Source organism: Polyodon spathula, chromosome 7 (assembly GCF_017654505.1).
Source record: "Polyodon spathula isolate WHYD16114869_AA chromosome 7, ASM1765450v1, whole genome shotgun sequence".
NCBI classification, from domain to species: Eukaryota; Metazoa; Chordata; class Actinopteri; order Acipenseriformes; family Polyodontidae; genus Polyodon; species Polyodon spathula.
The window spans coordinates 54,475,398-54,487,339 of NC_054540.1; the positions used below are offsets into that span (position 1 = coordinate 54,475,398).

An 11,942-nucleotide genomic window follows, 5' to 3' on the forward strand; every position below is an offset into this window, starting at 1 on the left:
TAGCTTACATCCGCTGATTATATATTTGGACGCTAAAGTGTAGTCATCGACAGCAGAATACGTATCGCAAAACCAACATAAAAATACAGTATATCATTTATTTGATTGTTAAGATAAATATTTGATCACAGAACACGGTGAAGGAACACAGAAGATTCAATTATTGAATCACTAATTATTGAAAAAAAAAAATAGTTCACACAATTACAGTGCACGCGGTATACACTTATTATTAGCCTCGTTAGCAGTAGCATAATAATAATAATAATAATAATAATAATAATAATAATAATAATAATAATAAGGATGTAAGACGTAACTGGTTATAAGAAGGCAATTTGTACAGTACCAACCGCGTCAAAACCGAGGAGGTGTCTGACAACCTCAACAAGATCTGAATGTTAAAGAAACCAGTCTGGGTTTCTTTAAAGCGAATGACAGAGTCAGCGTTGCGTACTGCTGGCAAATCACTCAGCAGTGAAACAAGACCCCAATAGAAGTCTCTGGCAACACAGACAGTGAGCACACTGCACCGCAACAAGAGATATTCCAGCAGACTAGGATTTTAAAAAGGTAAACTTGCATTCATAGTACTAACAGTGAACGTGGATGTCGGGTATTTGCTAGGTTACTGAATAGAAAAAGGATGCGTCTTTTTAGCATCACTTCAACATGTAGAATTTATTGCGCAAACTTTTAAAATGTCTGATATATGTCCGGAAATACAAGTTTGGCAAAGACTTGACAGGACCTATAAATCATAGGTTAGCGCTTTGTTTAACCGGTAGTCGGTACTTAACTGTCGTGTGTGATCTGTTAATACTAGTTGCGCTGAAGTTTTGAAGGACTGCAATGATATTCGGTGGGCTTCACATCTGCTATTTTTATTGGATGATGTGGAGGAAAGCAACTCGGTACTTTAACTTTCTTACTGCAGGACTGTATTTCTTCTCAGTTGTGAAACGAAGGAAGGGGTGACATGTTTAGAGACGCTTTATCGCTGGTGCTGCTGTTTCCTATAACAGCGGAGCTGCTTGGACTTTCTTATGAAGGTAAGCTGTTTTTGTGTTCTGAGGCTGGAGGTAATTCAGGCGATTCAAATCCAATGGGAGAACTACACAAGGGACACGGACTTCTGACAACTCACTTGCTTAAACATCCGTTTCACATGCCTGCATCCTATACTCAGTATAAATCTGTTTTTATTAGGGAAGTCTGTGAAATATACAGATCGTTTTTAAAATGTTTTTTTTTTTTTTTTTTTTTATATACCGCAGAGGATCAGTATGAGAATCATTCTGCATTAAGCAATCCTTGTTTTATCATTCATCATTCTGTTTGCATTAGCGTCACTGCAGTCATATGGATCTCTCTACTGCTGTTTCTAAGAGTTTCCATTAAAAACAGCTGTTATTATCCTTTAACACAGAGTAGAGAGTTATTTAAACGGGTTGTGTGTGTATAAACACTCAGTTTACACAGTTTTCCAATTGACTGCCAATGAAGTTTAATGCAGTGGTCGTGGGGATGGTGTGGGAGGGGGACACACTTCATTTCAAATCAAAAGCACATTTTCCAAATAAAGAGTAATATTTGGCTCTATGATGGGCCCGTCACAATAAATAGGCGATTGAATAATTGTTAAGAGTTAGTCCTTTCAGATATTTGAGCCTGCTGTCATTTTTGTGTTTACATCTTGTATTTTGTATGCCTGTGCCAGCCTTGTATAGTGTGAACTTCACTCATAACACAGTCTGATCCGTGATTACATCTGAGACCTGATGAAGTCTGTGTAAGCCAGCAATGGGAGGGCTGGGTCTCCCAGACACCCATGTGATATAACATTCCTATAATCCATTCCTCATTACAGAAGTGGATCCATTCGTCTGTGCACTTAATGTTGAGTTTAGATATATGGGACAGTGGGGATTCATTTTAGGTAGGAGTTGGAGATTATTTCATTCAGTTCCATCCTGTAAGCAACCCCTGTACTTAATTATCTAGATTTTTGGTTTGAGTAAAACAAACAAACAAACAAAAAAAAAAACAACAACTGGTGTTTATTGTTAATCTATTAATATAGTTATTTTCTGCTTTGTGTCCATTTAAACTCAGATGTCTATGACTGGTAACCATTGCTCTGTTCGGTCTATCCACAATGGTAAATGTACAAAACCAGCACTAAGGAACTCATTAGTTTCCATTGACTCATAGCTATATCACAGGAGCGTGGGCAGAGGATGGAGGCAGTACTAGCACCACTAAGAGCACACACTCACTGGAATGCTATGTTATTCTGCTGAGGATAGTAAGAATCAGCACTTTTGGGATAGAAAGGAACAAAGGGTGTTAAATGATCTACTAAATCAGTTTGTGAAATTGGATCATAGTCTTCAGATGCATAGGGTTGCACTTATAGGTAGCGGTGTTACAGAGGCCTGTCCTTTATTGATTGGCTGTGATAGGTGTATGTGGAACATCGATCCGATGGAGCCAGAAGACAATGCTGTCATAGGGATTTTCCGCTTCCTTTTAGCATGAAATCCCTTCCCACCCACAGCTGTAACAGATAATCTTTTCCAGACGGTTATGAACAGCTACACAGGTTTTGAAGCATGAATAGCTGTCTTTAAATAACGTTCCAATTGCATGATTTATTCAATTGCACAGACTGCAATGGGACTTTTTTTTATTTTTCTGTGACTATTAATCGTTGTCAGACAGCTTGATTCTTTTTTGTTTTATAGTTTTCCTTTTCCCATACCGTATACACCTTGCACTGCTTCAAAGGACCCCAATGCATTCACTAGCACGCTAATGTGTGCCTACACTTCTGTAACCATACCTAAATTCAGACGTGAATACCTGTTCTTATTGTAGATACTACATGGAAACCCTGTCCAGGTGTACCTGTGTTTCCTATATCACAAGCTTCCCCTAAACACAAACCTTGAAGAAGAGATATAATCAGTGACGGTCCTGTTTGTTTGAACTACCATCATAATCCCCTTATAGATACTCCTTTGTGCTTAATGCTGCCTAATTATAAGCGTGCACACCAGCTGTGGTAAGCCTTTGATTGATATGCTAATACCCAACTATTAAAGCACCTCAAATATATGATGTTCACCTAACCTTCTGAATGGTCAGGACCAGGACTCTCCAGGCTCTGGGAACTGCTCACAGACAGCATGACAGAGATAGAGTGAAACACTTTTACTTAATTTAATGAATTTATTAAATAGATCTAACATACAAATCCCAGTCATTATCACTTAATACCTGTATTTATTGTCATCACGTCAATTAAATATCTCCAGGAAGCCATCAGTGCATTTTGCTAATAGCTTTGAAATAAAGCACCATTAAACTACCATAATATGTGCATCTTTTTAAACAGGATCACACGAGACCCACAAAATGACAGTGACTAATGTTAGATGAGACTTACTAGAATTATTGCGTTGGCTGTACAAACTTTCAATATTTCAGCAGAAGGAAGAATGATCTCATATTTGAGAATGACTTGCGGGACAGCAAATGAGCAGAAAAAAGCTCATGACATTTAACAATCACACTGTGCAGTTACAGCATTTATTCTGTATTACATGTTAAAATAGTAAAGCAAAAAACACAGAATATTTTACCCACGATCAGTCAAAGGCCTTTGAAATGCAACATAGGATTCTGTAGATCACCATAATATGCAGTCATGCCAGTTTTATTCTTGTGCTCACGTGTTTATCAGTTGCATTAGTTTAAAGCAGATGAAAGCACAAAGAATTCAGGAAAATGAATACCACAACTCTAAAATCATTTCTTGTTTTTCCTCGTTGTGAAAGTAATGGTTTCCAAATGGAATAAAATAATGAAGTTAAAAAAAGCAGATTTTAAGTTTGTAAGAGCCGTCTGGGGAAAGTTTTACAGGACCAGAAACCAGGTTTCTGTAAATACTTTTAACTGCAGATACTTTAAATCCATTTAGCAAACTTTGTTTTGACATTATTTAAAGCTATGTACCAGTAGTCCTTCCACAACAGCAGAAAGTGTGTCTGGATTCAGTTTGCATGCAGGTTACAACTCCATTATTAGATGGTAATCCTGTGACTGGCAGCCAGCTATTAAGAACTGTCCTTTATGATAGTGGATAGTAGTGTTGATCCATCCGTTATGTGGTACAGTCACACATGTGTGCAGGGGTGACCACCAGAGCCTCCCAGAAACTGTACTCCCACACAAAGCTGGCCACTTGAATCAGCTCATCCCTAATGGTTCTGTTACTGTAACATAGACCTCACCAATACATACCATGCTCAGTAAGAATCACTGTAATGTTTCTTTACAGGTCATTTTTAGTGCCTCTTTCTTAAGGCTTGGGATAGGGTTATGCTACCGACAATGGGTGTGCATATTATTTTATTGTTAATCTACCAAGATCTTTCACACAATTACATTATTTTGACCCCTGGTGCACAAATCCAGTTAAACATAAATACAACATTCTACCTTTGGGTAGCTTGTTTTTGTTCTTTGCAGAAAATCACACTAAAACAGTAATTACAACATTTTGCCACCGCATGGCGTTCTGCACAGTGTAACTAAGTGTCTATTATATTCCTAGAGTCCTGCCTCCCAACATTGCATCATTGTACCACAAACAGTTTTAGCAGAACAGTGGCCCCACCATAGGAAGATGTCAGTCTCCAGTAGTGGGGGGAAAAATAAACAGCCAGCGATGGATTTTCAACTATGATGTGGTTCTGGAAAAGAGTTTAGCTTGAATTCGTAACATTAATACTGCACGTAGTCGATAAACTTATAAACTGAATTTCCATCTGTGTCAGCCCAGGCTCCCTGACAGAGACGTGTTTCCACGACAGAGTTGAAAATTCCCTGTCACACTTAATAGAGGCTTAGTAAGGGGGCTACCAGCCAGACAATGATGAAACACAGAGGTAGTTGGTGGTTATCTTCTGGTTTCTGTATAGTTCCTTTACTCCAGATCCCACAGTCCTGGTCTGTTTGCTGTGAAAGCGTAATCACAGGGTTTTACATGATACTTGTTTGGTGAGACAAGGAGTGTTTTGTTGTAAAGCATGCCTCTCACATCTGGAGAAGTTGGCTTGCTCTTGAGCAGACACTGGAGAATCACCATTCTGACAAATGTACTACAGTTACCCACTGTAAAAGCCAAGCAAAACGTGACAGAGCACCAGAACACTTAATGAAAGAAAGATATGGTAAACATGGTGAAAACCACATTAAAGCATTGCATGACAGAAGCTAGGCTCCACCCTCTGATCATCCCATCGTTCTCTATGCCACTGCTGTGCAGGTGACCAGGAGGCTTCTTGTGTTTGTTGCAGGTTCTGGGAGGAGCTACAATGAAGTTCAGTCTGATGTGTCCTACAGCACTCCCCAGCTAGATTACAGAAGTAAGTGTGCAGGAATTATTTATCATTCACTCAAATTAGCCTGGTCCACCTATTCTTGGTAACCCAACAGCTGAAGAATTGCATCAGACTACTGTACAGTTAGTTCTCATCTGTATAGTTGCCATGTTAAATAAGCTGGATATAAAGATGTAATCTGCTGTTGATTTTTATTTGACTGGCTCTACTGCTCCCCTTTCCCTAGCTCCCCGCTGGTGCTACCCTCTGTCGCTCTTGAATGGGGAGGCTAACTGCTTCTCTCCTCAAGGCGGTAATTACAGGAGCACCATAGGGACGCGCTGTGAACTGTCATGTGACCGCGGGTACCGCCTCATTGGTCAACGGTTCGTCCAGTGCCTGCCCAACCGCCGCTGGTCTGGAACCGGCTACTGTCGACGTGAGTGGTGAGAGTTTTGTTTGAGGGACAGGACTGTCCAAACACCAAGGGGAGGTTACATTGGCTGCTTTCCTGTGCCGTCCACCCTTGGTTTCATAGCTGTGTCGTCCTGCATCTCAATGAACACTTGTTTAACATGTTGATTTACTCTAGTCTAGACACATTAATTTGGGTTATTTTTGCCATGAAGGCCTCCAATAAGCTGGACTGGCATGTGTGTGATTTACAATTGGCTGCCAGCACTGTGAGGTATTGGGCTTGGAAACAAAAAAGAAAAAATAATACATATATATATATATATATATATATATATATATATATATATATATATATATATATATATATATATATATATAACAGAGGCACACTGTACATGGTGTGTAGTATCAGACTAGTAATCTGAATTAAGATTGTTTTACATTTAAATGCTACAGCTGTACACACACTGAATCGTCTACAGTTACTGATAGTTACAGGTGACAAACACAGCTTAAATGCAATGAACCAACCCAGAGCTTATCTTGACATTGCACTATGTGATTGAAGCCACATGAAAACCTGGAGTTATAATAATAATAATAATAATATATATATATATATATAACAGAGGCACACTGTACATGGTGTGTAGTATCAGACTAGTAATCTGAATTAAGATTGTTTTACATTTAAATGCTACAGCTGTACACACACTGAATCGTCTACAGTTACTGATAGTTACAGGTGACAAACACAGCTTAAATGCAATGAACCAACCCAGAGCTTATCTTGACATTGCACTATGTGATTGAAGCCACATGAAAACCTGGAGTTATAATAATAATAATAATAATAATAATAATACTCTTCCATCACCTCTAAATGTGCCCCTCCAGAGATCAGGTGCCACGTGCTGCCGGCCGTGACCTACGGCTCCTACTCCTGCAGCATGAGCGTGGCGGTGGACTCGCGCTGTGATTACTCGTGCGCCCCGGGGTACCAGCTCGAGGGAGACCGCAGCAGGATCTGCCTAGAGGAGGCGCGCTGGAGCGGCACGGAGCCCAGCTGTGTAGGTAAATTACACCCCTGCGTGCCCAGCTTGAGGAGGCACAGCTCTGTGATTACTTACTCTTTGAAATCAACTGGATACCCATGTGTCAAAGTGAAGCCACCGACCCAGCTGTCATTACAAACGAAATCAATTCAATTCCTTTAGGACAAACACAATACTGAACAGTGGTGAAGACATTTGGTGAAATGGCCTGCTTGACTAGGCTGCTAATAATTTTAAGTTACAGATTTATTGGTAGAACTGTAGTTCACGGGCTATACCTAACCATGTAATAACATTGTAATAACTGGGTAACTATCAGCGTGTTCTGCCTTTTCTGCAAAATGCAGTTCACCAGGCTCTCCATGTACTGTTACTGTGGAGGAGCAAGACCCATTGGTTACTACCAATACTTATTACAATGTAATTGTGCTACCCATTTTCTTACAAAATAATGACATGTATCATTACTGAGATAATCAGTCACAGTTAATGTGCACTCTTACTGTACATCACAACAGTGCGAAACCTCTTTGTGACTCTGCGTTACCAGCCGTGTTCTGCTTGTTATTAAGACTTCGTTCCTCACAGCTCTGTCAGAACTGTCTCATTTATTTCTCACTGTATTCTCTTTCTCAAAATATCTTGTAAGTTCATTGCATAAACAACTCAGGCGAACAGCTAAATCCGCAAGCAGATTAAAACCAGAAAGATTACCGACCGCTGAGCCAAACGTAGCATTTGAATAAGTTTTAATAAAACGCATTACAGTGCAGTGTGCTATCGAACAGCACACATCCTCAGCTCTGAGTCTCTTTAATGTTCAGAAGTCAGGTCTGTGTTCCTCTGGGCACCAGGTTTAAAGGTTTGGAAAGATCCCATTGCTGACTGGCATAGCTGTAGCCTAGTAGCCTGGGGAGTTAGATGTATTGCCTGTGTGTTTCTCTTTTGCTGTTTAAAAGACGTTGTAAATTGTCCTCTCAGTTTTAGACAGACGTGTGAAACAGAATCTGTTTCAGCTCACTGAGTCTTTCAGATAACGACCCTCCGAAGATCAAGTGCCCTCAGTCCCGGGTGAAGGTGGCAGAGCCAGACAGGCTGGCAGCCAGAGTGTACTGGGACCCTCCCATCATCCAGGACAGCGCAGATGCCACGCTGACAGAGTAAGAGGGCAGGGGGCTATTTTAATAGACTCTGGACGTTTACACGGGACCTTGTTTATTTAGATAAATCAATACCAGGGCTAGACTTCACCTCTTAACCTGGAGCTGTCCTCTTCAGATCCCCCATGGAGTCTACTGTACAATACACAATGCATTCCACCCTGAAGAGGTTTTACAGTGTAGTCTAGTCTCGTGTTAGGAGTGGATGCAGTATGACATGAACCTTGTCACAGACCCACAGCGTGGACAATTGTGCTGCTAACATTTCATTAGGTTCTCCTGTGCTCCTGTGCAGCGTGACTCTGAAGGGGCCGGGGCCAGGCTCCATCTTCCCAGAGGGGGAGCATGTTATCCGCTACCTGGTGTACGATCAGGCGAGGAACAAAGCAGCCTGCAAGTTCATTGTGCGAGTGGAAGGTAATTCAGCAGGCACCTCTATCAAATACAGACCACTCAGGGCTGTGGAGCCAGCAAATGTAAATGCACATTCTGTAATGACAATTTAGTGCAGAGAGCTTCGTGCTTGGATCTTAGAGCCAGCAAATTCCTTCAGGACTGTGGTGGGTACCTTGGGGACAGCAAAATTAATATGGAAAGATTTGGACTAAAAGGAAGAACTTAATACTAGAAATATGAAAGTTGGGGCCCCCATGAAATAAGATGCGTATCTCAAGGTTTTAATCCTGTTTAAATACATTTTAAATTTAAAATGTACATACCACAAGACAGCTTTATTTCAATGCAAGTTTTTTTGCCACTGACGTGCACTCCCTCTCTCTTTTTGTCTTGCTGGGCTCAGTGCGAAGGTGCCCTGCTCTGAAGCCTCCACTTCACGGATACATCACTTGCTCCTCGGGGGGCAATAACTACGGTGCCGTCTGTGAGTACTCGTGCGATGGGGGCTACGAGCGAAGGGGGGTCCTGTCCAGGGTGTGCCAGTTCAACCGGAACTGGGCTGGAGCCACTCCAGTGTGTGTCAGTGAGTATCCTGGGAACATGTGTATGCAGACGCATCGTATCCAGTTGCTGAGGTTTAGAACAATAGCAGCTGTATGGGCCCCTGGCATTGCCTTGTTGTGGTTCGGATCATTGGTCTGTGGTTTAAGTTTGCATTATGCCTACTGACAAAGAGGCTTTATGTGGTGTATTTTAGTCTAGAATAAAAATATGGCATCTTGAATGATGCATCTGTAAACAAGCTGGTATAAAAAAAACAGACAAACATGAAGACAGTTCAGACACTGAAGACAGACTGCTGAATGTGCTTCTCCCCCTTCTATTTCACTGAACTTCACCAGCACAAGGAAAGACTTGCTCTTCAAATTAGTGGAATGCACGCTTTTTCTGTAGGGAAGAGTTAATGAACTAGTTAAAAAAAAAAAAAACACTGTAGATGCGATCCAAAAAAGTTTTAAAGTCATCCTGCAGTTTAAATTGTGCAGTGGAGCAGAAGGTTATGAAAATGGAGCGATCACCCTTCCAGACAGCAAACAGATGATTAAATAGACTTAATTAGAATTTGGGAGGGGTGTGCTAGCCTCTGCTGCCCCCTTCCTTTGGAAGCTTGTTCTAGAGTGGGGGGGGGGGGTGTTGGGGTGGGGACTGCAACTGATCAGGAACTGGAATGAAATAGTCATGTCTTACTAACTCATCAGAAATTCTTATATTTATATTCTGAATTACATTTTTTAAAATTATTTTTTCATGGAGACACAGGCAGACTTGTCAGTGTAAGCCCACTCTTGTCAGGCTACGCTGCCTATGAGAGATGTGAGAAGAATAGAAGGTTAATAAAGTCCTGTGAGGACAGGCTTGAAACAGATCACTTGAATGCAAACCAATGGAAATATTGCAGGAAAAGCTGCCTATCTGAAAGCTAGCATACAAGCAGCTCACTACTGTGGATATGAGAGCCAGCAAATCTCCTAGCCAAAGCCCAGTACTGGGATCTTTGAGCTAACAAATATCATTGAGGGAGCTCATTACAGGCGTCCTAAGGCCAGAAAATTCCTGGAGTACCGGCCAGGAAAATCAATGAAAAGAACTTGGCAAATTTCAATATACAAGTCGGAAAATAAAGCACAGTAGTAGGTATTATGCACTGTATGTATGCAGGTATGATAACTGAGCGATACAGCTTTGTGTGGCTGTAGCTAGATTAACAGGATCTTCTTCACAGTGATTCAAGTCAACACTGATGTGAGGAGTGCCGCAGCGCTTCTGGATCAGTTTTACGAGAAGAGAAGGATACTCATCGTCTCCACGCCCGATATTTCTAATCAGTACTATAAACTCCAGAACATCATGCTACAGGTGAGTAAAAATAAAAGGCATGGTTCTTTAACCACACCCGTGTTGTAAATCTAGAATGTTGTACTGTGTCAGTTCTACTGATTTTAAACAGCAGTACAGTACCAAATATCGTGATTTAAAATGAAAATGCAGTCTGGTCAAACGTAATACTGAAATAAACTAAATACATTCAATGACAGTGTTTAGACTACAACTCTTGATAGCTACAACCACTTTAAGCACTGCGCGCGAAAGCCGTTAGGGAAGCAGCTGTTGAACTGTGGCTCAGGATTAGGCAGCCCTGTAATCGTGTTCCCTGCCGTGTCCCCTCTACAGAGAGCGGGCTGCGGGCTGGACCTGCGGCAGGTCACGGTGATCGAGCTGCTGGGCCTCCCGCCCAGAGAGGTGGGCCGGATCAAGGAGAATCGCCTCTCCTCCGAGGTCATCGACGAGCTCAGGTAAGACGAGTGGCAAACTTGTCAATCTGGCTGCTTGTCTTTTTCAAGTCAGTAAAGGTGAGTGATGCTTGATTGAATCACAGTGGGTAGAAATCCTGCTCTCTGATTGGCTAAGAGATTATATGTACATGAACTACATACAGCATACCTCCAGAACTGCTGTCAGTGCTTGCTTACCTGCTGCAGGATTACAATCACTCCACAAACCTAACAAAAACCCAATGGCTTCAAGTATATATATCTGAGTGTTCCTTATAGCTGAAGTATTTTAATTATAAATCTCCAGTGTACTCAAAGTGGTTCTGCTTGGCATCCTAGAGCCAAGAAACAGAGAAAAGGAAACACAGTACCTGCATTTATGTGATATCTCCATTTGTAGGTGTGATATTTCAGAGATACACCTTTCTGTGTGGCTGTAGCAAGTTTGTGTTTGACTAACGGTACCCCTCTGTCTCTGCAGGCAGGCGATGAGGATCTCTCAAGCCTACTTCACCGTGGTCCTGGTGGACAAGCAGGGCATGGACCGCGAACGCTACATCGACCCCGTCACCTCGGACGAGCTCTTCTCCTACATCGACACCTACATGCTGAGCACAGAGGAGAGGGAGCGCATGGAGAAGAACCGGGACCACTGTGACTGACGGGACGAGACCGAGATCACAGGAGCTCCACCAGACTAGAAAAAGAGTTTCAGTGCAAGACTTGCTTTACACCTAGCGGGTGACAGACTTCAGAACTGGAAATACCCTCTCTTACCTTTTTACGCCTCCACAAGTGACAGACTGTTACCAACACTAGTAGTTTTTCCTACATGTTACTAAAGTGTAACCACAGGCTTTAAAACAGAGGAACGTCTACGATGAATACGGGTATAAGCCCCAGACTCTTGGACACGCCATATTTTTTTAAAATCTAATTGGGATAATTGACCTGCTGTATTTGTTTAGGTTGTAATTAAAAAAAAAAGGTAGTACATTTCAAATGGTTTGTACGTGATCGTATTCGGGAGCCTGTGTGTTTTGTTTTTATAATAAATGCTAAAACTACACACCAGAATAATCTCTGGGTGAGCTGTTGTACACTAGTCTTTTAAACTCCTTTATTTAAGATAAACACTGAACCTGTTATATTCTTGTGGCTGGCAAACACTGCAGAGCATATGACAACAAA

The 11,942-nt window shown here is 41.5% G+C and overlaps 1 protein-coding gene across 3 annotated transcripts; it reads left to right on the forward strand.

Annotated features, from left to right (window-relative positions):
• The first annotated feature begins 414 nt into the window (after window positions 1-414).
• LOC121318817 (sushi repeat-containing protein SRPX2-like) lies at window positions 415-11,851 on the forward strand. Of its 3 annotated transcripts, none has more exons than XM_041255901.1 (11): window positions 415-573; window positions 938-1,052; window positions 5,367-5,435; window positions 5,638-5,829; window positions 6,705-6,881; window positions 7,896-8,022; window positions 8,318-8,439; window positions 8,822-9,001; window positions 10,202-10,335; window positions 10,651-10,772; window positions 11,233-11,851. In XM_041255901.1, the coding sequence occupies exons 2-11, from the start codon at window positions 980-982 to the stop codon at window positions 11,411-11,413; spliced, it is 1,377 nt and encodes a 458-aa protein (XP_041111835.1). In that variant the 5' UTR covers window positions 415-573; window positions 938-979; the 3' UTR covers window positions 11,414-11,851. The 3 variants fall into 3 exon arrangements, with proteins under 3 accessions (XP_041111835.1, XP_041111836.1, XP_041111837.1); XM_041255902.1 differs by having other exon boundaries at window positions 956-1,052; XM_041255903.1 differs by lacking the exon at window positions 5,638-5,829 and having other exon boundaries at window positions 416-573.
• Window positions 11,852-11,942: the final 91 nt, after the last annotated feature.

Bases quoted from the DNA above. Each gene is read 5' to 3' on its own strand.
- LOC121318817 (XM_041255901.1), top strand. From the start codon at position 980: ATGTTTAGAGACGCTTTATCGCTGGTGCTGCTGTTTCCTATAACAGCG. The intron at 5,830-6,704 runs GTGAGTGGTGAG...GTGCCCCTCCAG, and splicing joins TGGAACCGGCTACTGTCGAC to AGATCAGGTGCCACGTGCTG. The intron at 10,773-11,232 runs GTAAGACGAGTG...CTGTCTCTGCAG, and splicing joins GAGGTCATCGACGAGCTCAG to GCAGGCGATGAGGATCTCTC.